Here is a 25,939-nt window from a genome sequence, read left to right as displayed (position 1 = left end):
AATAAAATCTTAAAAAAAAAGTTTGGGAATCTGCTTTCTTTCGATGTCTCTCCCTGTCTTTTCTGAAGAAAGCCTTCATGTAAGGAAGTTGGAAGGCACAGGACAATTCCAAGGAGACCACTGGGGTGAACTGTTTCTGTTACCCGCCCCGCCGCCGCCTGCCTGGGGACAACTGACACTCCCCCTGGAGGCTCCTCTCCAGGTGATCTTCAGCCCAAGAGAGCGAGCCCCACTTCCCCCGGACCACTGGTTGATCTCTTCCTCCCCAGAACTTTCTCAGCCCCCTGGACAGACTTCTCCTCAGGCACAAGTCACACTAGCATCACTAACTGCGACATGGTCTTTATCTCCCCAACACATCACACAGTGCATGGCCTGTAATGAACGAATTCAGAAAATGTCCAATTAATGAATGGATAAGTGAATGAATGAGGGAGCAAATGCATGAATTTAATGTCACCACAGAGTAATTACCTCCCCTTCAGTTTCCCCTAGTTCTTCCAACCCAGACTTGAGGAGACCACGACTTGCTGTTGGAGACCATTCCCCGTTCTCCTGGTCTTTGTGGTAATCTGTCAGAGACACTGACTGGGAAGCCAGCAGCAGCGACTGAAAGCAGTTCCGCAGATACAACCTAAGGGAGGCCCCCGGTCATCTGCTGAAACCCAGGGAAGATGGTTTTCCCCACCAGATTTGTGGCTCAAAGATTCCCACATTATTGTTGCTGTGGGACCTATGCTGGACAAATGGCACCAGAAACTTCTCTTTCCTGCAGCAAAGCCCTGGTCAGCCAGGTCGGATTTGGGGGAGGGAGAGGGGTGGTGGTGATGGTTTGGTCTTCTCCACACCTATGGGGGCTGGAAATCCAGGTTGGGAGGTTAATGGTGGATTTTGAATTAAAATACAGTAAGCCTTTCATTCCTTCCAACTCCCATCTTCTGTTCTTGAAGCTGTAAAGAAAGGCCCCCCTCGCCCTCCTGCAAGACTGCCGGAGGCTTAGTCAGAACCTTAAGCTGCTGTCATTGGCTGGAGCACAGTGAGAGTCATCAGTTAGGTGTTTAGAACAGTACGATGTAGGCGGGGCTTGTTGGAAGGTGTCACCAAGGGAAGGCCAAGCAAGCCAGGACCATGAGACCAGCTGGGGCTGTGAGGTCATTTGGCCCAACAGGGAGGCAGCTTTGTTTTCTTAGCCGTGACATTCGATGCCCCACCAGTTATTCAATAACCCGAAGTGAGGTGGGTCCTACAAATTCCTGAATCTCCTTGGGGATGGTGGAGGAGGGGCTGTGCTTGCTTGATCAAGGGCACCCAGGAGAAGCCAGAGCTGGCCACCTGCCCCCAGGAAGATGGCCAGGAAATCAAAACTCAAGAAGAATATTCAGAACCAAGTAGTATCCCTTCTGCAGAGGGATGAACAGTGATTCTGCCTCCCATTTAATCCAGACAAGCAGGGCCAGCTCCTAGAGAGGAAAGTGAGACTCATCTGCAGACCCAACTGGCGTTCAAATTCTCAAGTCAAACGAAGCAGCCAATTCTCAGCAAATTTGCCTTAAAAAAAAGAGATGAGGGCTAGGAGTGGAGTTTTTGGTTTGTTGGCGGGGGGGGGGGGAGGTCATTTGCTTTTTGATTTGTCTATTTTACTATCCAATATATGCACACCTATGACCCAATATACAAAGACTTTTTAGAGCTTTAAATACATGAAGTATTTTGATGAGAGACTGTAATCAATGCTTCAAAAGAGTAAATTCAAGCCAAACATATTTTCCCGTGAACACTTCATAGAGGTTAAAGGAAAAAGAGGTTGTAGATTTTTCCTTTTAAGCATAACATTGGGGGTAGGGTGATGTATTCCTTCCCTAGGGCTGCCCTCACAAAGTACCACAGACTGGGTGGCTTAAGACAACAGAAATGTAGGGGCGCCTGGGTGGCTCAGTCAGTGAAGCATCTGCCTTCAGCTCAGGTCATGATCCTGGGATTGGGTCCTGGGATCGAGCCCCAGGTCGGGCTCCTTGCTCAGCAGGGAGTCTGCTTTTCCCTCTGCCGCTCCCCCTGCTTGTGCTCTTTCTCTCTCTCTCTGACAAATAAATAAATAAAATCTTAAAAAAAAAAAAGACAACAGAAATGTATTGTCTCACAGTTCTGGGTGCTGAAGGTCTGAGATGAAGGAGTCAACAGAGCCACGCTCCCTCTGAAATCTACAGGGGAGAATCCTGGCTTGCCTCTCCTCGCTTCTGGTGCCTACCGGCATTCCTCAGCACTGCTTGGCTTCTGCGTCCATCGCTCTCACCTCTGCCTACATCGTCACATGACTATCATCGCCCTGTGTGTCTGTGTGTGTCTTCTTCTCTTGTAAGGACACCAGTCATAGTGGATTAAGGGCCCACCCTACTCTATCCAGCATGACCTCATTTTAGCTAATCACATCCGCAACCTCCCTTCAACAAACCAACAAACCTCTAACAACCCATATTTCCAAATACGGTCACATTCTGAAGTACTAGGGGTTAGCACTTCGCCATCTTTCTTAAGGGGACACAGTTTAACCCGTTACAGGGGATGACCCCCAAGAGCCGTAACCAACCCAGCTCATAAAGGGAACACACGGAGCTCACAGCATCCACAGAGCTCCAGTCGGTCCTGGGAAGGCCCTTCGCTACGGAGACATCTGTGATTCTTCCCAAAGAGGGAAACAAGCCATTCATTCATCAATCCTTTCAGCAGATAGTTACTAAGCACCTACTCCGTGCCCTACATGTGCTGGCCGTGGGTGAGAGATGTAAGACGAGGTCCCAGTTATGGGGGAAGAATATGAGGAGTAAGACACAGTGTAGTTTTGTAGTTTTTGGTTCAACTGTCCCCAGCCCACCACACAGTGTGAGCAGTTTGAGGGCCGGGTGCCCTGTCCCAGGCAGCCTCTGGCCCCACATGCTCATAATTATTTGTGGAATTGGCTTGCGAGGAGCCTTTGGAAAGAGAAAAACAAGGATATAAGTGGTTAACGCAGAACGTGCTACAGGGTAGAGGAGACAAAGTCCAAAAGTCAGGGAGGCATAAGGGAAGAATCATATGATTTTCGTGTTGGAAAGGATTTCTGAGAGTCTCTAAGTCGGTGGTTTTCAAACTTAAACACAAAACCAATGGAACACTTTCTTTGAACAAAATCGTATGAAGACCGTGGAATGTGTGAACAAGCAAAAGCCAGATCGTTCTGGTAGAAGGATCAGAGGGCTTACAGGAGCCCCTCCTGCCCAGCATCACCTCCACATTCAGACCCTGCACTCCCTGGGAAGGAAACACCTCCCAAGGCATTGGTTGAAAACCATTAGACTACTGATGGGGAAACCGAGGCCCAGAGAGGCAGCAATGAATATCATCTGTAGGGACGTACACCATGAGTCTACAGCAGAGGCAGGACTAGAACCCGGATTCTTCTCTGACTTCTAGAACAAAGCTTTCTGTACTACCTCATGCCCTTAGCACAGATTAGACAAAAAGATGAAGTTTCACACTCTGGTCTCCTTTCTTATCCAGACAGACCCTCCTTTCCTGCAGCCTCCTCCTTGTCCCCACACTACATATTTCCACAGGACATAACCAGCACCAGCCTCTGGAGGCAGGAGAAGGGGCTCAATCCCTTTCTGGGTCTCTTCCAGCCCAGTGATACTGTAGCTGCTAGCCCTGTCACCCTGACAAAGCCTTCTAAACTACCTGGGACTTACCTCACTCCCACCAGTCCTTCCCTCCCTCTGCAGAGGAGAAAAATCAAGGTTCACAAGACACAAATGGGGAGAATTCCTGCACAAGTCTGCTCTGAACCCCGCGTCTTCTATTCCACATAAATGACAGAGACAGAGTGAGTTGGAGAGCTGCAGAGACTTCCACAAGGATAGTCCTACCTATATTGGGACCGCTTAGAAATCCATACCTGAAGAACAACACCTGATGCCCACGTTTCTTAGCACAACCAAGTCAACCCTGGGAGAACATTCCAACCAAGCAGGGTCTCCTCATGAGATGTCTTGTCCACGTCTGAAGTCACCTTGGCCTCCATCCTTTTGAAATGACTCTTCAAAGACTCACTGCAACCTGCAAGGAGGTTGCCTCCGGAGTCACCTACCTGACAGCCAAAGAAAGGCCAGTAGTTTAGAGAATTCTCCAGAGGCAGTGCCCCTAGGAGTACCGAGTATGGATAAGCTTCAATGTGTGAATTCAAGACCTCTAAGTTCAAGTCTTGACTCTGCCACTTACTCCCAAGTGACTTGGGACCAGTCTCTTGATTACTTGTGAGCCTGTTTGACCTCTGGAAGTTGGGGGTTTACTCAAAATGTATTCAACAAACCCTCACTGAGCACCTACCACGTGCCAGGTGCAGTACAGAGCTGTAGTAAATTCTGCCCCGCCCTACTTCACAGGCTGTGGTGAGGAACAGACCTGCAGGAAAATGTGGCTCATCAGTGGTGGTGTCATGTAAATGTTGTTTCTACTCTAAGACTCCTATGGAGTGGGAAACAGAGAAACATGTATTTCTTTATTTCTTTTCTTTTTTTTTTTTAAGTTTTTATTATTTATTTGTCAGAGAGCACACAAGCTGGGGGAGCAGCAGACAGAGGCAGAAGCAGGCTCCCCGCTGAGCAAGGAGCCCAATTTGGGGCTCGATCCCAGGACCCTGGGATCATGACCTGAGCCGAAGGCAGACGCTTAACCAACTGAACCACCCAGGCATCCCGAGACATGTATTTTTTTGGCATCTCCTTTACTCTTCCAGACCTCATTCTCTCATTTTATGCCCCCAAAATGTGATTGGATCTCATGTTTTTCATGATTTTCCATCACACCAACTCATTCTGAAGGCTGAGTTGGCACCTGAAAAACCATGATCCATGTAAATCGGCATTCTTTAACTTCCCTTAAAGAACAGTGAATGGCAGGGCGCCTGGGTGGCTCAGTCGGTTAAGCATCTGCCTTTGGTTCCAGCCATGATCCCAGGGTCCTAGGATGGAGCCCTGCGTGCTTCTCCCTCTCCCTCTGCTGTTCCCCCTGTTCGTGCTCTCTCTCTGTCAAATAAGTAGATAAATAATCAATCTTTAAAAAAAAAAAACAACAGTGAATGGCATGTACTCTCCCTTATTCACCCCATATCTGCAGCAGAGCCAGGCACTTAGTAGAATCTCAGTAAATCTGCTGAATGAATGCATGAATGGGAAATCTTGCCCCCAGAGAGGAGACTTAGTAAAATTAGAATTAAGAGGAGGAAACTTCTCCTAGAGTGTATTTTACCCGATAGTCTCCCAAAGGATCAGCATCCTCTCCGATACTCTCCTGACGACCGTGAATGACCTGAGGTTGCGCCTTCCCTCTCTTCCGGTTCCTGGCAGGAAGACCCTTCGGGCTAGGGGACATTGTGTGTCGTCTAGCAGCCAGGGCCGACTCCAGTCTTCTGACAGCTTCCTGTTGCACTAGTCACACAAAGGGAGCGGGCGATGCGGGTGTCCCCCGCCACCCTCACGCTCACAGCCGGGGCCAAGGGGAATATTTTCATTCAGCCATTCTCCCCCTTCCTTTTTTCTTTTAAGCTTCTTCTAGTGATAAAAGCTGAAGAAAATTGGAATTGGCAGCTCTGTGGTCTTCACTCAATAGGAAAAGTACTAGAGATCATGTGAACCACACTTTTGAAAACTCAGAAAAAAATCTAATCTTGCCTCAATAAAAATGACATCATGTCACTGTAAGCGGCGGGGGGGAAAGGCTTGAAGGTTGCTGGCAGTGGCCCAGCAGAGTTCAGGGGTTCTGTTGGCTGCGCTGAATTCCCACGGGAAAGGTAGCCAAGACTGCTGCTTCTCAGGTGAGCCTCTGAGGCGCAGGAGGAGTGGGGAGGAACAAGAAAGCCCCCCGAAACCTCACTGTCATCTCTCACATTGCTGTGATCACAGCGCAGGGGCTGGCATCCCCTGTCCCCCCACCTGCCTTTCTTCCCAATGTAGCTTTGGGCGGCGCCCCTCCCTCTGGTCGGCTTTGCGGGAGAGACAATCCCAATGACAGCACATCTCCCTGTGAGGGCACAGACCCGCAGCCACAGAGGACAGTGCCAAATGCCCCAATTCCACTCTAGCGTGGGGTCTTGGCAAACTTACCCTTAGGGGGCCTGAACCAAAGACAATAATAGAAATGGCATGGAGGCCGCCTTAGCCCTGAGAAGGACATTGCTGGGGGCTGTGTTTCACGGTGCCTCAGTTTACCTTCAACTGGTCATCACTTTCTGCTATCAGCCGTTGACTGTTCATTAGCAGTCCCTGGATTGGTATAGAAGGGATGAGTAAGAGTGCCTGCCCTCAAGATGGGGCCTGGGGGCTGGGGGCCACAGATGGAAGGGTGACTTTTCAGAATCTACCTTTCTGTACTGCTTGAAATTTTTAACCATATGCATTTTTTTTTTAAGATTCTATGTATTTATTTGATAGAGAGAGAGCGAGAGAGAGAGCACAGGCAGGGGGAGTGGCAGGCAGAGGGAGAGGGAGAAGCAGACCCGCCACCAAGCAGGGAGCCTGACATGGGGTTTGATCTCAGGACCCCAGGATCATGACCTGAGCTGAAGGCAGACGCTCAACCGACTGAGCCACCCAGGCACCCAACCATATGCATTTTTTAAAGATAAAATCAATCACTAGATAAAGAGAAATCTCTTAGTAGCAAATGAACCCTCGGTGACATCTACCTCTCCCTGCACCCCTCACCTGACTTCTCAAACTATTTTTTTACAGTACCCCTCTACAGGTACGGAGGAGCCCAATGAGAGCAAATCTGGAATTTCCATTTGACTTGAAGAGTTAGCCAGAGGGAGAGGCAGAAACATTATTTTTATATTAAAGGAAATATGAACATATGTGGAGTATAATGCAAAATGTACTTACATGATTACGAAGAAACATAATTGCTTCATCTTAAGGTATGCCATATACCAACAGACCAGCTAACAGGCTGCCGAGGCACTTGGGGCCGGTCCTGGTGTCTGAGGGGCCCTGAGACTACGGACGCGTCTGTGGTCTCTGTCTCCAGGGGCTGCACACGTGAAGCAGACCTGGTTAGTGTCCCGCACCAAGAGAGGTGTTCAGGGGCGCCTGGGTGGCTCAGTCGTTGGGCATCTGCCTTCGGCTCAGGTCATGATCCCAGGGTCCTGGGATAGAGCCCCGCATCGGGCTCCCTGCTTAGTGGGAAGCCTGCTTCTCCCTCCCCCACTCCCCCTGCTTGTGTTCCCTCTCTCACTGTGTCTCTCTCTCTGTCAAATAAATAAATAAAATCTTAAAAAAAAAAAAAAAAAAGAGGGAGGTGTTCAGAGAGCGGGGCTGGAGGGGGCAGAGCTGCATCCTTGGAAGATGGGAAGGATCTTGGGAAGATGGGAGGTGGTGGGTGGGCCTGAGCAGAAGCTTGGCCCGGGGGCAGAGAGAGGCCTGCTGTGCAGAGAGATGGAAGGTGGACCCAGGTGACAGAAGGCTCCCAGGACAGGCCACAGTGCCTGGACTCAACGTGGCCAGCCAGCACTTCTCAGACGTGGGCCTGAAACCCCACTTCAAGGCCGGGGAGGGAGGATATGGCCCCTGGGGGTTCTGGAGGTAGCCCGAAGCTGCTGGCCACAAGGACCCCCTTCCTGACAGTGGTAGTTCCATCTTCAAAATATATCCGCAGTGCAACCACCTCCTGGATGAATGTCATGGTTTCCTACCTGTGGTCTCCTTGCCTCCCTCCTTGCCCACCATAGGGCAGCCAGGGTGATCTTTTAGTAACATGAAGCACAGTCTGTGATCCCCATGGCTCCGGCCTCCCTCACAGCCCACAGCCCCAAGCCTGCAGCATCTGGCCGGTCACTCTCTGCAGCCTCTCCCCCTTCTCTCCCCTTTGCATTTTGCTCACTTTGCACCAGCCCCACCAGCCCCTCCAGCCTCCTCACTCTCCTAGGGCCCATCGCTAGGCGTGGTCCTGCCTCAGAGCCTTTGCACTGGCGCTTTCTCCTCTTTAGAAAGCGTCCCCCCAGATATTCAAATGCTGGTTCCCTCCCCTGCTTCCAGTCTTCCCTCAGAGGCCTTCCCTGATCATGCAATTTACACCTGCTGCTCCCAGCACTGCCTCTCTCCCCTCCCCTACTTGACGTATCTCTCTAGTACTTGTCACCCATTAATATGCTACCTACCCCACTCCATGTATTTTGCTTGTCTCTCTCTCCATCGAAAATGTAGGCTCCAAAGGAGTACGGATTTCTTATTTCTGTTTTATCACATGTAACATCATGCAATTCCTCCTTAAGGAGAGTTCCAATTGATAGATGTAAAAAGAATGAGGGAGATCAAAAATCACTATTAGATTGCTACAGTAATAATTGCCACAGGCAAGATCCTTTGATAGAGTCTAAATTTGGAGAAACAGTATATTTGCAGAATCTTGAAGTATCAGCCCCAAAACATGTAGGGAAGAGGGAGGGGGAAAGTGTAACGTTACAGTGGACAACCCTGGCAGAAACTAACTTGCCCTCATAATCATGGTTAACAGCGGCAGTGAAATAGGGCAGCATCATGTCACCCCTTCCCTGCTGCCCTGGGAAGGGCACGCCACCTTGACACATGCACCCCAAAAGCGCGGCTCCCTGACATAGTCGTGAGAAGACATCACACAGACCCCAGGAGGACATTCTATAAAAACAACTGGTCAATACTCTTAAAAGCATCATGAAAACAAGGAAAGACGTTGGAACTGTCACAGAGAGAAGTAGACTGAGGACACCAGACAACTCAATGCGCCTGGAATCCTGGATGAGATCCTGGAAAAGAAAAAAATAAAATAAAATAAAATAAAATAAAATAAAACTAATAGAAAAAAATAATGAAATGGGAAGGAAGTCAGTCATTTATAGCACTGGACCAAGATTATTTGCTCAGTTTTGATGACTGCTCCATGGTTAGGTAGGATGATGAACACAGGGGAAGCTGGTGAAGGGTATGAGGGCTTTCTTAGTATTGTTGCAACTTTTCTGTAAGTCTAAAACTATCTCAAAAAAAAAAAATGTAAAGGGCCATCAGGGGCAAAAGTAGCAATCTTTTTTCACTCAACTCTAGGCTTCAGGGCAGAAAGAAGGGAAAAAAGTCTAGGACCTATTATTGCAAGTGCAACTGTGATAAACCAAGTGTCATCGAGGGAGCGGCTCCTCCTTAGCCGCCCTGGTCCGGTCTGTCACCGAGGCCTGTCGGGTCTCTCCATCTCTTGAATCCACCCTCTCGGGGGAAATAGTGCCCCTAAAGAACCATCCAGAAACTCCCTTCTAAACAACTGACGTGGAGGGACCAGACAGGTGGGAAGACAAGGGATGCATGTGACCTGGAAAACAAGGGGAAACGCCTCAACCCTATCAGCAAGTGAAAGGAAAAATCTATAAAACTCAAATGCCTCATCTTGGTCATTTGACATGGTCTTTATTCTGTGAGAGAAAGCAATGGGCCCCACACAGGGTATCAAAGACTAAGATCTCCTGTTATCTCCAGTTTTTGCTCAAAGAATTCAACATATTTGGGTGGGTTTTTTTTTTTTTTTCAATCTCCCCCTTTCGTTTATTGTCTCAGGGTAAACACTTGTGATTCATAAATGCCTCAAGAGTGAATCAGTATTCTCCTGTTCAAACCAGCAGAGGCCACATCAAACAATAGCCCACAAGGTATTATTAATCATTAAATAGGCACATAGGAGAACACTCAGGCAAGGGACCCAGTTTTCTTTTCTTTCTTGTCTTTTTTTAAGAAAATAACAAAGAGCAAACCTTGACTTTGACCTATTCGGGGGGCGGGGTGGGGGGAGCGTTTTGGGGTTTTTTTTGTTGTTGTTCTTCTTCTTCTTCCATAAAAGACTTAGTCAAATACAAGTATGTCAGGTGGGGAAAAAGCTCCTTCCTTTGGGGTCTTCCCTCTGCCATTAAACAAGGGCCTGGATTTCAAACTACAGCACTTGCTTTCTTTGCATACACATGCCCAAGACACACGGATGTTGTCGGCCATGGTGGCTGGTGCAAGAGTTGCTGGTGGCATCGCTATGAAAGCACACAGCCTGGTGCAGACCGGAAGGTGGACAGACGTACTTGTCTGCTCTACAGAAGAGGAGACCAAGTCCTGTCACACATACTGTAAGCAACCGTCCGACCAAAATAAAAATAAAAATAAAAATAAAAATAAATAAAGGGAGGGTCAGAGGGAGGCCCTCTGACCCTCCCTTCTCCTAGATACCCCGAATAAGGTCCTCTAGGCTCAACAATGGGGCTCCTCCCTTTATGGAAGGTAGATCAATGGCATCACCTTCCAGAGACATAGAAGTGCTAAGACATCAGTGACTAAGAATAATATTCCTCCTCAGGAAGCATCTCTGATAAAAAGACTGCTGACTGGCCAGAGGAACAATGGAGAACATGTCACCACAGGCCACAGAAGTAGGATGGCCACGAGTCCCAAATTACACCAAGTGTCCCGACCTGATTGTGAACAACACTACCTTTCACTCTCAGAAGTGACCGAGTCGGGACCATAAACTATATGGTCATCTACAAGCACCCCTGGGGCAGGAAAGGCCTCAGACGCGCATCTTTCCACCAATCGTATCTCACGTTAAGTGTGACTGGATCCAGCGAGGGCCTGCCCGGGTTTGCTCCTGCGCATTAAGTGCCCCTCTGCAGCGCTTCCCATTCCTCCCTGCGGGGCTGGGCCCTCCCACACATCCTGCGCGCCAGGTCCACACTGATGCCCTTGCCTGCATCCAGAATTCTCCCTTCTGTGGGCCTGAGGCTTGTTTCCATTACTCAAAGCAGGGCTACTTGTGTGGTAGAGACCCTCTTCTCTGGAAAAGGAGAAGGAGCCAGATATTCATTTATTTATTTATTTTTCTTTTTTTTTTTATTTTGAGAGAGAGCGTGTGCGTGCGCAAGAGCCAGGGGGTGGGGGGGGACGGGCAGAGGGAGAGGGAGAGAAAGAATCTTAAGCAGGCTCCACGCCTAGCATGGAGTCCGGCACCAGGCTGGATCCCACAACCCTGAGATCATGACCTGAGCAAAATAAAGAGTCAGACGCTCAACCGACTGAGCCACCCCGGCGCGCCGGAGCCAGATAATTTTTTAGGTTTCTCCTGGTCCCCCAGCCTGTGACTCAAAAAAGACTGGCTGAAGCCTTGGCTTTGCCAAATATTCATGGACCAATTTACCACAGTGGTTGGCCATCCATTTCTTTGAAAATATTAACTAACATCTTATGATTCTTTTCCCCGATAAATGAGGCTACCTATCTTACATGCTGCAGATACACAGAGAGCACTGAGAGAAGTGGCTGAAAACTTACTTTGTATTTGTGACATGCCGGGCCCTGTTCTAAGCACGTGATATATTAGTCGTCACAGCAATCCTATAAGCACTATGACTCTCTCCCCATTGAGCAGGGAAGGAAATCGAGGTACAGAAGAGTTAGGTCACATAGTTAGAAAGGAAACAAGCTGGAACATGAACTGAAGCAGTCTGGCTCCGTTGTTCTTGCTTTCTAGCCACACTGCTATCGTTTTCCCTGAACGTATAGAGATATGTGTGCAACATTCCTAACAGAAATAATCATCAGCTCAGTCAAATCTCAGCTGTAAAACACTTGAAGTTCCTATTTAAATATGAGGCCATTTCACCTCGACTTTACAGCCCCTTTATCAATATCATCAACATCGTAAAGCAACAGGTGTGTTGGGGTGCTCTGTAAAAATTGGTGTTTTTGTGTGCTGTGTTTACACGTACTAAACCCAGCATGTCTGCGCACGATTACGCCGTCCTTCTTGGTTACACAGAATCTTCCGCGAGGGGCTGGCATGAACAGAGCGTGAAGGCCAGCGAAGAAGTCAGCAGGGGTCCTTCCTCCGACCTTTTGAGGGTTCCTGCTCCACCTGGGGGACTGCCCACCAGCCTCTCCTTTCTCATGTGACCTCCTTCTCAATTTCTTTCCCAGTTTTCCAGAAGGAACAGTGATCTCCCCACCAGCCTTTTCCCCCTTCCCATCTGCTGCCCAGTGGTAGAAACTGGCTGCCTAAATCTTACTGATTAACTATACATCAATTTGGCAGACTATGATTACAGTAGAACGGTTTGGGAGCTCAGTATCTCACTTCTTCCCACGCACCTTACCCCGGGAATTGCTTTGTACTTTCATATTGCCATGTGGTGGTGTGCCTTTAATAACCATCAATAAAGATAGGCCTGGGAAAATACGGACAGCCACAGACTCCTCTAAATTCACCTGATTGCAACAGAGTAGAGCTGTCTGCAGGGGACAGCCCAGCTGGCCAGAGGTGGCCACCAGGAGTGGTCAAAGTAAACCCACCTCTTAGATTCCGCAATCCAGTAAATCTGGAAAAATACACTGACCCTCTGAGGGTTTCACCCAATTGCCGATAAAACCTATTTCCTTAAGTCAAAGTTCAGTCATGCATTTATTCTCCAAAGATTTGGGGGTGCCAGACACCGTAAGGAGTTTCAGAGCCTTTTTTTTTTTTTTTTATCAGAGAAGCAATAGAAATGAAGAATGTGGGAGGCAAAGGGGAAATTTTTATAATATAAATCTCACCACTCTGCACAGATGACCAGCATTCAAATAGCAGCAGGGACGGAAGTGATCTGTCAAAAGAGGCGTGTAGTTCTGCCTTACACATAGTAGGGGCTCAAAAATAGTCACAGAACTGAATTCAGTGAAACAGGCAATTAGAAATTGGACAGTTGTAATCCTTGACTAAATTACCTCACCACCACCAACACAGGTTCACTCGGTTCAAAGAAAACAAGCTGGGACTCTATCCTTCCATCCCGATAACGAGTAGTCCTAGACACGGAGTCTAGGTCTGTCCCAAGTGCCAGGACTTTTGAGGGCAGGTGAGGAGGGTGAATCGCCACCGAGGACAAGGAGATCAAATACTTGCCCGAGAGTGCTGCCCCCCACCCCCACCCCATGGCTATGGAAGGCTAGAGAGAGAAAGGCCACAGCTGGATACGTGCCGGATACACGCGCAGCTTGGCAACCTCCTCCGGGAGCCGGCAACGCTCCGGGACTTTATCTAGAGACCTCCGTCATTCAGGCAGGCCTGCTCCACGCCAGCGTGTTCCAACAGAGCTCGCCCTCCCTGGCCCCTGTCAGGTTTCAGTCAAGGCTGCCCTGTGGACGTCCAACCGTACAAAAGGAGAGCTTCCTTTTCCCTATGTCACAGAACGCCTCCCGCAGAGTGGGGCTGAGGGGACCCCGAATGCACTGCATGATGTGGGCACTTGCCCACAAGAGTCAGGGAGCTGGGGTTGAACACTTGGTCCTCGGTCCTTACCCTGGCGCGGCGAGGATTCAAGGGGCTTGCCTCCCCCTTCGTTCTGAGCCACGAAGCCACCTCCTCGCCGGGGCCATGACCCTCAGACTAACCACGGAGCAGGATGCAGGCCTCCCGTGCCCCTCCCCCATTCCCTGCCATCATCCCAAACAATCCCACGGGCTTTTCCAGTCTGGGATTTTATGTTATGCCCACAGCGATACAAACAGCACAGAACAAACTAGCTAGTGGGGAAAAGTGGTGCAGATGCCAGAGTTGTATAAGGGCCCCTCACTCACAGCCCCCGTCTCCCTCTGCGAAGCACTGGCTGCTGAACTAAGCCTCAGCCCAGGGGAGACTACAGCCGTTGCCTTTTCTGTATCCTTTCCAGACCCCACTCAGTCATCTTCTTGCTAAGTGGGATTCCTTCCCCCCATCACAAGAAAGGACACTTCCTCCTTGCTTCCCCCCACCACACACACACACACACTCCCAAAGATGTGTCCTCTGGATTACCGATATTCTATACCAAGTTGACAGACATCTCTCTTCTTCCCTCTGTTCCATTTTTCTGCAAACTCTATTTTTGTCCATGGCTGAGAAAGAAAAGTTGATTCTCCCCTGGCTGCTAAGCTCCCTGCCCTGCCTTGTCTCCTTAAAGGTACCGTTTTCCAGAAAGCTTACCTATCCTATATCTTGTGCCCCTTGTAAACCATGGCCTAGCCAAATGCCTCCTGCACTGACCACTTGAATGTTCTCTCCCTCCCTAAGCCTCCCACCAAAATCCTTCTAGATCATCAAACCATATATGAGGACAAAATGCCGTAATGGACTAGAAAGTGCCCTGTCATCTACCAGCAGGGAACAGTTAGCGCCAACTCTGCGGATGAGACCCAAAGACCCCAACCATGCTGGAAACCACCGGAGTCTTAAGCTGTGGCTCTGGCACCTGCCTAAACCATCTTCTCTTGTTCCCGAAGCCTGATCTCTAAAAGGAAAAATATGTACTTCACATGCAAGTGCCATCTATCGACCACTTGGAAAATCCATTATATTTCTCACCTCTCCCTCTGCTACATGTGACGTCAGCCACCAGCTCCATGTCTCTGTGCTCCAACATCATCACGTCTTCTCTGGTCCCGATGAAAGCCTAGTATTGATGAAGCACAGATTCAGGGCCTGGACATATTCTCTCCCCGCCCCCCTATCTTCCTTCTAGAGCACAAATAAGGGAAACCGGTTGGCAATCCGAAGAAAGGAGGGATGGTGTGTGGCTTGGCTCACTTTGGCTGACTGGGAGGCAGGCCGACTTAAGCCCTGCAAGTGGCTTCCTATCTGCTGGAACTCAGAAATCAAGATCCTTTCTTTTCATGAGGTTACGGGGTAATGGGCAAATCCGAGAGAAGATCACAGTGCAGCAAGCCCGGAGTTCACCCATGCTCTGTGCCGGCGTAGTCTCTCACATTACCAACTCACTCACCAGCAGGTAGTTCAAGCTCGCAATTGGAAAATCCACACTTGCTGTAAATGACATTTCAAAATGTTTTTAGAGAGATATGGTGAGGTGGGTTTCTGGACTGGTGGGCAGAAAATCTAAGCCTAATTCTGGCTTTGCTATTTCCTCTTGGAGAGGCTGCTGAACCTCAGGCAAGTCACGTTCTCTTGGGCTCAATTATACCACCTCTTAGGTCTCTTCCCCTGCCTCCCCTGACCCTTTAATTAAAAAATGTTGCAACATTCATCCCATATCATCTTCAGGCCCTAAGTTTAATCCTAATGGTTTTCCTGGCTAGCTGAGGGTTTTTTTAATTTTTTTAAGCAACTTAGCGTGATGTCACAATTTGAGCAGCCATTATTAGCAAGCCAAACAAATGCATGGCCTGGGTTTAAAGGGCTAGGCGTCACCCCACCTTCTTGAGCCTTCCAGAAACCCCCCCCCAGCCACCGGCCCCTGTGTGGTTCCGAGCCTTTCACACACAAGGGTGCAAGTTAGCTACCCTGCGCTCCCTGGGGAATGCCCTCCTCATCCCTGCACTTGCAGGTTTGACTCACTGCAGCCCTGTTCAGAGGGTAAAGGTCAGCTAAAAGCAAGTTTAGAGGCTTCCCACCGCACTGCTGTTGCTGCTGTGACTGGGCCAGATGTGGGAGGTAAGCCATTCCAGAGCGCCCTCCCCTCCCCCCCCCCACCCCCCCCCCCCCCCCCCGTTTGGAAAAGGCTTTCTTGGCAACCATCCTTTCCTTTCCGGGGGCCCGTCAGAAAAGTGCACATTCCCCTGGTCTCACTGGCTTGGTGAAGTTTTCCAAGGGGGGGGTGGGGAGTGGGGAGCAGAAAGCATTACAGGCTGCTATTAGCCAATGTTGACAGCTTCTCTTGCTGCCTCCACCCCGTTTGCACCTTGAGGTCCCCGCTTGGCTAGAACCCAACCAGGCAGTTTCGTTCAGAAGTAGCCACTTATTTTTATCAAAGATGGAATGCAGAGTTGCAGTTGTTTCTAATGCCTCTTCATGGCAACCAGGACTCTTGTTCTAAGCATTTCTGAATCCTCTTCTCTTGATAAACACTTGGCTTTCTTGCCTGTCCCTTTCTCCATCCAAAAATTGGGTGCCGAGCAGCTCAAGAGCCTCAGAATTTAAAATTTAAAAAAAGTTCTGGAAATTCAAAGTACTTTTATTAATGTGTCTATTTTAAATCCAGGCTTCCATGGTGAGCACAACTCTATAAACCCCACTCTGAATTTCCCATGGTCCACACCACTGTGGTGTGGTGGAAAGAGCTCGGAGCTGGCTGCTGGCTCCCACTCTGGCCCTGTGTTGCTGCAGGCCCTTAAGCCAGTCCCTTGCCCCCCTGGGCCTTAGAGTACACACTTGTAAGTGAAGGTTGCCTAGATCAGTTTCCTCCACCTTCCTGGGTCCCCTTCAAGAAGCTCTGAAATTCTGCTGAAAGCTATGGACCCTCCTCTCAGGAAAAAACGATGCATTCATTGGTTCATCCATCCAGTCAAAAAGCATATATTAAGCTACTGCCAAATATGCATCTAGACTTAATTTTGAATTCCATTCCAGGCATTTTTTTTTTTTTTTTTTTTTTTTTTAGGTTCCGCGGAAGAGGGGGCGGGGGCGGGCATTCCTCCGTGAACCTTAAGGTAAGAAATCCTGGTTGTGAATTCTGCCATGATGAGCATATATGGGCTCTTATCTAGAAGGAACACCATCATGATTCTAGCAAAGGACAGGCGGATGGCAGAAAACGCAGGCAGGGAGGCACCTGCAGGTGATCTCTGGCTTCCCGCCCCTTCCCACCAGGCTCGCGCACCGGCAGACACGCGTGCACCGCCCCGCCGACGGCCGCGATGTGCTGTTGCTGGGCACTCAGACTGCGGGGAGCTGCCTGCAGCTCTGGAGAGACAACAAACAGCTCTTCTAGCCCGGGCTTTATTTTTCTCACGGTCTCTGAAAAGGCTGCGATCAGGTGATATGTGTGGGACTGCTCCCTGTACAGGTGCGGAGCAGGTACTGGGGGAGGAGAAATCCGCCCCGTGTGTACTTACTCAAGGCTCTTTCAATAGCTCTCCCAGGATAGCTCTTGGCAGGGCAGCTACCTCGGCTCTGGCAGGCTGCAGGGAATCCGAGTGTGAGAAAGTCAGTCAAGCGGAGGAAAACGGGGAGGGGGGGGGGGCTTCAAGTCCTCAGGCAAAATACCTTTTTTCTTTTCTCACTTTCTGTCTTTTCTGTAGCTTTAAACCAAACCCACAAACCATTCTGATACCTAGGGACAAAGGGGAGTCTCACTAGAGGTGCAGTTATTTGTTTTATGGTTTAAAGCAAACAGGTGATGTCAGAAGACAGAGAAAATCACCCTTCGTGGCCCAGAAAGGGGGACGGGGATAAACAGAGCAGCCCCTGGTCCTATTTATCCGGCATGATACAGTGGGAAAGGTTCCTTGTGTTCTGCTGGTCTCACAGTGGGATCAAAGAGGTGACCTCTGTTGATGAACAGGGTTCAATATTCCCTTTGCTTTGGGGGTGGGGGGAGGACTGAAAAATAAAGCCATTCTATCTAATGGGAGGCTTCCAATTCCCAAAGTCTTTTCTTGAGTGTAGGAGCTTAGTTCCCCATTTGAGAGGGGGTGGGAAGAGTGTCGGCTTGGTCCTATTTTCACTGCCCAGGATAAGTAAGGATACTGAAAAATAGTGTATAAGTACATTTGCAAAGAAATTTTCTTCTTGAATGGTTAGGGTGGAGGGCCAGAGATTTCATGGGTTCAGGTTTTTTGTTTGTTTGTCTGTTCGGCCCAGAGACAAATCCAGGGCACATTTCTGGTTACTTGACTGACCCCTCTGTCTCTCAAAAAATGTGTGTGTGTGTTTAAGTTATTTGCTCATTCTACCAGTCTAAGCACTCCTAAAGTGGCAATAAAAGGGTTGCTGATTAACTATTTGACCCATGAGAGCTGCCTCAGGCACAGCAGTGAGACCCTAACCTGACTATAATCAACATTCTCCACGCACCTTCAGGGTGCCAAATCCCAAAGAGATGACAGAGGCAGAGACAAGAAAAGACTCGGGCTAGAAGGGACAGGGGGTGGCATACCCAGCTAGTTAATTGGGACCAACAGCAGACCGCAGTCAATGTCATAGCAGAACTTAGTGGAGGAAGTCACTGGCTCTCACAGACTTGGGGGGAAACCTGGAAAGAGTTAACATGCTTCCCTGGGAAGGGTTTAGTTCCTTGGAAGAATCTGGGTCAGAGTATTTATGCAGTTTTTAAAAAGTCAGATGCTGAGTAGAGCATTTTAAGAAGCTTGCAAAGTTTGCATGGCAGAAAGGAGGGTGACTTCGGAGGCTCATCACCTTTCACCGAGAGGATTTCAAATACACAGGAAAACTCCACCTTTTTTTTCAAAAGCAACGGACAATTTTCTGTCATCACCACCTTTCCATCTGTTTAAAATAAGAAAGAAAAGTCCTGTCCCACTGGCCCAGGGTGCAGGTCAACAAAGGAGACATTGTTCATCATTTCTTCAGAACATGATAGGGCACAGCCCACTCTGCAGTGTGTTAAAAAAAACACACAAAAATCCCAGAGAGTAGCCTGAGGGGCAAGAGTGAGTAAACCAAGCCTGCAATGAGGTAAAGGTTTGGCTGCAGACTTGAGGGCTGTCCTGGAAGATGGAAATGACGCTTGGAAGGTAAATACCGTCAGAGTCAAATGACTCTTTAGTTAGACTCCACATCGTGGGGGAACGTGGCATGAAAGGGTAGACAGGCTTCTGCTGAACTTGGGTCACTGGACGGTGTGCAGTCAACGCCCAGGTGAGCTGGTTCTAGGCAGGCGCTTCCGGGTGAGTATCAGTCTACACCTGGCACTTAGGAACCTCCTTCACCCGCTTGAATCCTCCTAACTGGGCTCTCTGCATCTAAATCCTGCAATCCACTCTCCACACTTTTGCCAGAGCCATCCTTCTCAAGGAGAACCTTGATGTCCCTGCTCTATTCAAGAGCATTTCATAGCTCTCCATTGTCTGAAGAGAAGGCTTAAAGTCCTTTAGCAAGATGTTTAAAGGTCTTGTGACTTGGCCTCGAGGCTCCTCCTTCAGTCCCTTCTTATACTCCTGCCTGTCATACATCCTGGACTCCAGACTATGTTCCCTGAATCAGGACCTCCAGTTCCAGACTGTAGGCCTTTCATGCCATGGGTACTCCCATCCTCCCCAGCCCCATGACTCACATTTCCAGTGCCCCAATCCTACCTATTTTTCAAGATACAAAGCACATGCCATTTCCTCCTGGAAGTTTTCCAAGATACCACCACTTATTAGTAATTTAACTGTCCTAAACCTCCACAGCATTTTACTTCTATCTAGACACATGGATGTCTCCCTCCAACCGACCAGAGGAATATACTGGGAAATAGATGTCGGCTGCACTCTCTGCTGTAGGCTTCCTGAGGGTAATAACCATTTTCTTCATCCCCTGTATCCCTGCCCCCAGTCGGGCAAGAGTGTTGCCCATACAAGTGTGGTCTAGTGCTTCCTTGAGGTTCTGTCAGGCCATCATCTTAAGCCCTAAGAGAGAGGAATAATGGAGGAATGCCCCGTCATCCATCAGAAAATCAGGGTCTGTCTGTCCCCAGTTGACTGCAAACTCCTTGCAGACTGCCACTGTATCTCTCATCTTGGTAATCCCAGGGTTTAACACGGTGTCTGGCACAGAGCGTGCGCTACAGAATGAAAGAACGAGAGGGGCTTGCCCAAGGTCACCCCGAGTCAGGAACCGCTGAATCTCATCCGGACGAGATCTGGTGGAACCATTTACAACATTATCTCAGTGGGGAGCTCGGAGGAAGGAAGGAATGAAGTGTCTGAGAAATGTGTGCCAGGCCTCTGGCGGCCTCCAAGCCTGGAGAAGGGCTGGGAGGGCGGGGGGAGCGCGACATCAAACAAGACGCTGGGCTCCCGGGCTGCCCCGAGCTTCCCGAGCAGCGGGGTGGAGGGGGTGGGGGCGCGGGGGCCGGCGACCCGCGCCGGCGGGCGGGCGGGCGGGCGGGAGGCGGCGGTGGCGGCCGGCCGGCTGGGGCAGTGCGCGTCGCCCGCCCCGCGCGGCAAATCCCCCAGGGAGGCCGCCGCCAGAGCCCTGGCGCTCCCGGCCCGGCGCCCGCCACGTGGCACCCGGCGGCGGCGGCGGCGGCTCCTCCCGGCGCGCGGCCCGGCCAGCCGGCAGCACGCAGCCGCCCGCGCCGCCCGCCTCCTCCCGGCCGCCCGCCGGCGGCCGCCCGGGCGCAGCGAGGGGGAGCTGCCCGGCAGCCCTGGACCCGGGGAAGGGGCGGGCGGCGCGAAGCCGCTTTAACCGCAGCCGCCGAGCGGAGGCAGGAGGCTGACCCGGCCGCTTCCTAAGTGCGGTCAGGCATCTCGTGACCGCGGCGGGCGCCTGGGGCCCCGCGGGGGGAGGGAGGGAGGGAGGGCCGGGGCAAGGAGCAAACAAGAATGCCCCCACCCCTCCCCCGGGCTGTTGCTAGTGAGGCTTTCGGCCGAGTTAAAACCCCAAGCCCGAAATCAGGGGTGGAGTGGGGGGTTGGAATAATTCCCCACTATCCACCCCGGGGCGTGCGTTCCCCGCCCGGAAGGGCTGACCTTGGCCGGGGAAAGGCGGGGGGGCGGGGGGAGCGGTGGTAAGCGCCGGGGCTCGGCTCCCAGCCCGCCGCCCCCTCGGATTCCTGCCCCGGCGGGGGCCGGAGGAGGGGGCCCCCGGACACACACACACACACCCCACACGCAGCGCGCGCCAATGAGCCCCGGCCAGGCGCAGGGGGCGGGGTTTTCCCAGGCTCGAGCACAGCAGCTGCTATTTACCTTCTTGGCTTCTCCCGGGGACCAAGAACCAGCCCCCGCGCTCCGCCGCCCGCCGCCGCCCCCCGCCTCCCTGCCCCCGGGGCGCGCGCACACACACTCACACACGCACGCACACACACATCCTCCCGGCCCGGCCGCAGCCGCGGCGGCAATAAAACATCCTGGCACGTGCTCCGGCTCCAGGCGCGCCCTCGCCGGCCGGCTGATGTCAAACTGCAGCTCGGCTGGTGTAGCTCTTAAAGGGCCCGCGCGCGCCGGGTGCCGAGGCTGCCCTGGCAGCCCGCGGGGCGAGAAGGAGGGGAAGAGGCTGCTGCCCGGCCCGCCACCTCAACAGGCCGCAGAACCAAGAGTCTGTGGGTGGAAAGGAAAAGGATGGCGAGGGCGCGCGCGCGTCCCTGAGGCCTTGCCATCAAAGCCCCTCTTGTTCATCTTTCATTTCCTTTCTGCCCAGTTGGAAATTATTCTGATTGTTTCCTGGGGAAGCGCGGGATCCAAGGCCCCAACTCCAGAAGAGGAATAAGGGACGGGCGGGGGGGGAGGGAATTAAAAAAAAACAAAAAACAAAAAACCACCTTGCTGTGAAAATTCGCAAATATAAGGTGGGAGGCGTTTTTTTTTTTTTTTTCCTTTTTCTGCATACAAAAAGTATTTTTTTTTTTTTTTTTGCGTCCCTTTTCTGCATGATCGATTTTCATTATCCTCCTGAGCGGGAAATCACTTAGATGTTTCGGTAACTCACACCCTTGCACACGTTCTCCTCTTTTATCCCTGTCCTTCTAAATCTTTTTTTTTAATATATTTCAAATGAACTTCTTATCAGTGTCAAAGCAGCTCTATTACACATGTGAAAGTAAATAAAGAGCAAAGACCCTGGCCCCAGAAGAACTTAACTAGACTGGGGCAAAACCTGCAGAAAAATCCTCTCTAAAGCAAAGCCCAGCAGGGAGAGTAGCAAAGGGTTAAAATCCTTTTGATTGACGTTGTAGCCTCCGGTGCCCCGGGCTCAGGCGCGCGCCATTGGCCGCCAGGCCTTGTGCCTGGCGGCCAATGGGGGGGCGCGGTCCACAAGCGGTGCCGCGTGTCTCCTCCTCCCATTGGCTGAAAGTTACTGTGGGAAAGAAAGTTTGGGAAGTTTCACACGAGCCGTTCGCGTGCAGTCCCAGATATATATAGAGGCCGCCAGGGCCTGGGGATCACACAGGATCCGGAGCTGGTGCAGATAACAGTGGAATCCCCCGTCTACCTCTCTCCTTGGTCCTGGAATAGCGCTACCGGTCACCAAGTAGCCATAAGATATTATAATAAACCCTCAGCACTTGCTCAGTTTTGTGAGAGTCTTAAGTGAAAGGGACATAAACAAAACAATTTTTTGTGTGAAGGACTCCAAAAATAAAATTCTCTAGGGATTAAAAAAAAAAAGCAACAGAAAATGCCAGCTGATATAATGGAGAAAAATTCCTCGTCCCCGGTGGCTGCTACCCCAGCCAGTGTCAACACGACACCGGATAAACCAAAGACAGCATCTGAGCACAGAAAGGTAAGGGCAGTACCACTATCTCTCTGCAGCCCTAAGAAATTAAGTCGGGGTTGGGGGGCTCCCTTCTCCCTTGAAACCCCGGGGTGAAATGGCAGATCCCATGGGAACTCAGGGCTCTTTTTCTTTTTTTTTTTTTCCTTTACAGTCATCAAAACCTATCATGGAGAAAAGACGAAGAGCAAGAATAAATGAAAGTCTGAGCCAGCTGAAAACACTGATTTTGGATGCTCTTAAGAAAGATGTAAGTGGGTAATGCTGCCTTTTTTTGTTTTTTAATTAAAATGAAATACCATTTCTCAGGTACTAAACGTGAAACCCCCCTCGCTGGCGGGATGGTCCCCGCCTGCACTGCGTTCTCCGAGGCCGGAGGGCCGGGCCCCTCCAGGGTCTGGGGATGTCGGCGCCGCGGCCGGGGGGGAGGGACCCCAGACTCCGAGGCCGCTGGCGGGGCTCTCACTTTAGTGCCTTGCCTCCTCTTCTGTGCAGAGCTCGCGGCATTCCAAGCTGGAGAAGGCGGACATTCTGGAAATGACAGTGAAGCACCTCCGGAACCTGCAGCGGGCGCAGATGACGGGTGAGGGCGGCTCGCCGCGTCCCCCTCTACGGGCGTCCCCTTCGCCCCGCGGTGATTTCTTCCAGACTTCCGCCCGTGGTTGTGAGAGGCATTCAGCTACATTTTACTGCCTTGGCTCACTCTTGCGTTCCCACGGTCTGGGGCTTATTTATAGCCACAACTCCAAGTTGTTACTGTTCCGGAAAGGGAGGGAGAGAGATTGTAGGGGCGAGGGTGGCGGGTGGCTTGGCAGTGGGGGAAGCGGGTGGGGACGAAAAGACTCAGAACCGTGGCGGTTTTGAGCTGCGTGGAGCCTGGGGGTCATCTGGTTTAGCACTTCCCCACTTCCCCCATTAGAGTTGGGGAAATGAGGCCCGGGTGGCGGGGAAGGGGGGGGAAGGGCACTGCCCAAGGTCACTACGCGCGCGCGGAGGGTGGGGAAGATGTGAGGCTGAATGGGTTAAAATAAAGCCGCGGGGAATGGAGAGGAACCGTCTCGGCTTCGGTTGCCAAGCTAGTGCTGAGAGGTGGACGGTTTTTCTAAACCACCACCCTTCCCCCAACCCCAGCCGGGGACTGTTCCGCGGGCGGGTGGTCAGGGAGGGGCGCCGCGGGGACCTCCCAGGGCGGAGGCGGTGGCCTCGGGGCCAGGGCCATTGGGTGACCGGTCTGTCTCCTTCTGGCCCGCAGCGGCGCTTAGCACAGACCCGAGCGTGCTGGGGAAGTACCGCGCCGGCTTCAGCGAGTGCATGAACGAGGTGACCCGCTTCCTGTCCACGTGCGAGGGCGTTAACACTGAGGTGCGCACCCGGCTGCTCGGCCACCTGGCCAACTGCATGACCCAGATCAACGCCATGACCTACCCCGGGCAGCCGCACCCCGCCTTGCAGGCGCCGCCGCCGCCCCCGCCGGGACCCGGCGGCCCGCAGCACGCGCCGTTCGCGCCGCCACCTCCTCTCGTGCCCATCCCCGGGGGCGCGGCGCCCCCTCCCGGCGGCGCGCCCTGCAAGCTGGGCAGCCCCGCTGGAGAGGCCGCTAAGGTGTTCGGCGGCTTCCAGGTGGTGCCGGCTCCGGACGGCCAGTTTGCCTTCCTCATCCCCAACGGGGCCTTCGCTCACAGCGGCCCCGTCATCCCAGTCTACACCAGCAACAGCGGGACCTCCGTGGGCCCGAACGCAGTGTCGCCTTCCAGCGGCCCCTCGCTCACGGCGGACTCCATGTGGAGGCCGTGGCGGAACTGAGGGGCTCAGGTCACCCCTCCCCCTAAACTCCCAACCCACCTCTCTTCCCTCGGGACACTCAACAGGAACTTGGACACTGGGAGAGAAGACTTTTGTGATTAATGGTTATTTTGTTTTGTTTTTTTTTTTAATTTCTAAAAAAGTTACTTTTTTGTAGAGAGCTGTATTAAGTGACTGACCATGCACTATATTTGTATATATTTTATATGTTCATATTGGATTGCGCCTTTGTATTATAAAAGTTCAGATGACATTTCGTTTTTTACACGAGATTTCTTTTTTATGTGATGCCAAAGATGTTTGAAAATGCTCTTAAAATATCTTCCTTTTGGGAAGTTTATTTGAGAAAATATAATAAAAAGAAGAGTGAAGGCTTCTATGTCTTATAACTGATTATTTCAGAATATGTAAAAAGAGGAGGCCCTTGGCAGAATGTGAATTACATGTAATCTGAGAATTCAGTCATTGGTTCTTTTGTTATTAAAAAGAACATTTTTAAAAATCCATCAAAACTTTTACCAACCCTCCATGAACTAAATTTCACTTAATTTGCAAGAACCCATCTAATATGGCTACCCTGATCAATTTGTGGTCAACCTCTCAAAGAATATAAAAATTTTTTTAGTTGCAGTTTGGGTAAATCATTCAGTCCTGGTTCTCCTACTAGCTCCTCCTGAGGAAGGTTGAACTGGACTGAAGTCATGAAGTTAATCAAGTAATGTGTGCCCACCGCATATTAAGGGACACCCCTGTGGCACTACGTCCCTGGGGTAGCACACCACCAAAGTAAATGCATACAGGCAGCCTCCAGCCTTCAAGTTTGGGAGCCTGTTTAATTAGTCAATACTTAGATGCAGTTAGGCATTCCCTTGTACCAGCATCCAAAAGTTTGCAGATGCCTCTCTGCACCCTCTTCAAGCAAGCTGAGAAGGTCAACAGATTCCTTTGCCAAGGGACAGCTAGTTAGACTCCCAAGTGGAGCCCAAGTCCAGATGATTAACACCAGACATATGTTTTTGATAAGTTTCTGCGCTTGGCTCTAATAGAGAAAGCATGTGGGGGCCGTGCTGGCAGGCACACAGGCCATCTTCCCTTTAATACAAACAGCAAGCGACCCCTTCGCTTGGTCATGCCCCATTTCCAGGCAAGATGTGGGCTCCAGATAGAAGCAAAAGGGTTGTCTCGGGTTTCAGCTCACATAACCCTCCTTAACAAGTCCTAACTCAAAGCGGACAGCTTTAAACTGTGCCAGGATCTGCAGGGAATTTCTTCCAAATCCCATCACAAAGGCTTGTCAGATTTTGTCAGATTTGGCCAGGTGTTTGACTGCATCCAGGTGTTGGGGAAATGAAAACCACGAGCCCTGCGAGACCAGACACATCAGCCGCGCTGTGGGTCTGGCGGGCGCGCCCTCCTCCCGCACCGCCGGCCAGTCCTCCTCCCGGCCCGGCCCCTCCCGCCAGCCTCATCTCATCCCCCTTCTTTCAGAACGGCTTCTGGGAGGAGAAGGATGAGGCGGGAGAAATCAATCTTTGAAGCCTTCCTAACAAAGATAAAGCCAACGATTTTCTGTCTTGTTTCAAAAGCTTTACCTCTCCCCCGCCTTGCTCTGGCCTTTCCCACAGGCCAGTGTGGAGAGCCGCTCTATCACAGGAATGATCTAGCTAGCCGACAGCACTTTTCTACCCAAATACTTTCGACCCAGCTTCGGACGGGAGGGAGAGTTTTCAAAAATACTTTTTTAAAATTTGGCTCCTACTTGCCTCATTATGTGAAAGGTGTCCCAACACCCATCCCCAAGAAATACACACATATATACACATACCCCTCTTTATCGTACCATTTTTTTCATGATTTCCCTCTTGTTTAAACACAAACATAATAGCAATTGGTCTATTAATAAGACACCCAACACAAG

General features: G+C 50.9%; 1 protein-coding gene and 1 long non-coding RNA gene across 2 annotated transcripts in view; one reads left to right on the top strand and one right to left on the bottom strand.

Moving 5' to 3' along the window:
- LOC118549786 (uncharacterized) overlaps positions 1-20,755 on the bottom strand; it is a 143,685-nt gene extending 122,930 nt beyond the window's left edge. The window contains exons 1-3 of the long non-coding RNA XR_013446000.1: positions 20,691-20,755; positions 16,890-16,955; positions 14,404-14,491 (exon numbers count right to left, since the gene is read on the bottom strand). This is a non-coding gene — a long non-coding RNA (uncharacterized LOC118549786). The remainder of the gene's footprint in view (positions 1-14,403; positions 14,492-16,889; positions 16,956-20,690) is intronic.
- Positions 20,756-21,860: 1,105 nt separating this feature from the next.
- Positions 21,861-24,396, top strand: HES1 (hes family bHLH transcription factor 1). The gene is made up of 4 exons (XM_036114387.2): positions 21,861-22,227; positions 22,373-22,468; positions 22,714-22,801; positions 23,471-24,396. Exons 1-4 carry the CDS (start codon positions 22,120-22,122, stop codon positions 24,019-24,021), a joined length of 843 nt encoding a protein of 280 aa, XP_035970280.1. The 5' UTR covers positions 21,861-22,119; the 3' UTR covers positions 24,022-24,396.
- Positions 24,397-25,939: the final 1,543 nt, after the last annotated feature.

Source organism: Halichoerus grypus, chromosome 1 (genome assembly GCF_964656455.1).
Source record: "Halichoerus grypus chromosome 1, mHalGry1.hap1.1, whole genome shotgun sequence".
Taxonomy (NCBI): Eukaryota; Metazoa; Chordata; class Mammalia; order Carnivora; family Phocidae; genus Halichoerus; species Halichoerus grypus.
The sequence above is the reverse complement of the archived record's forward strand: the minus strand, read 5'-3'. Positions and strand labels throughout refer to the sequence as shown.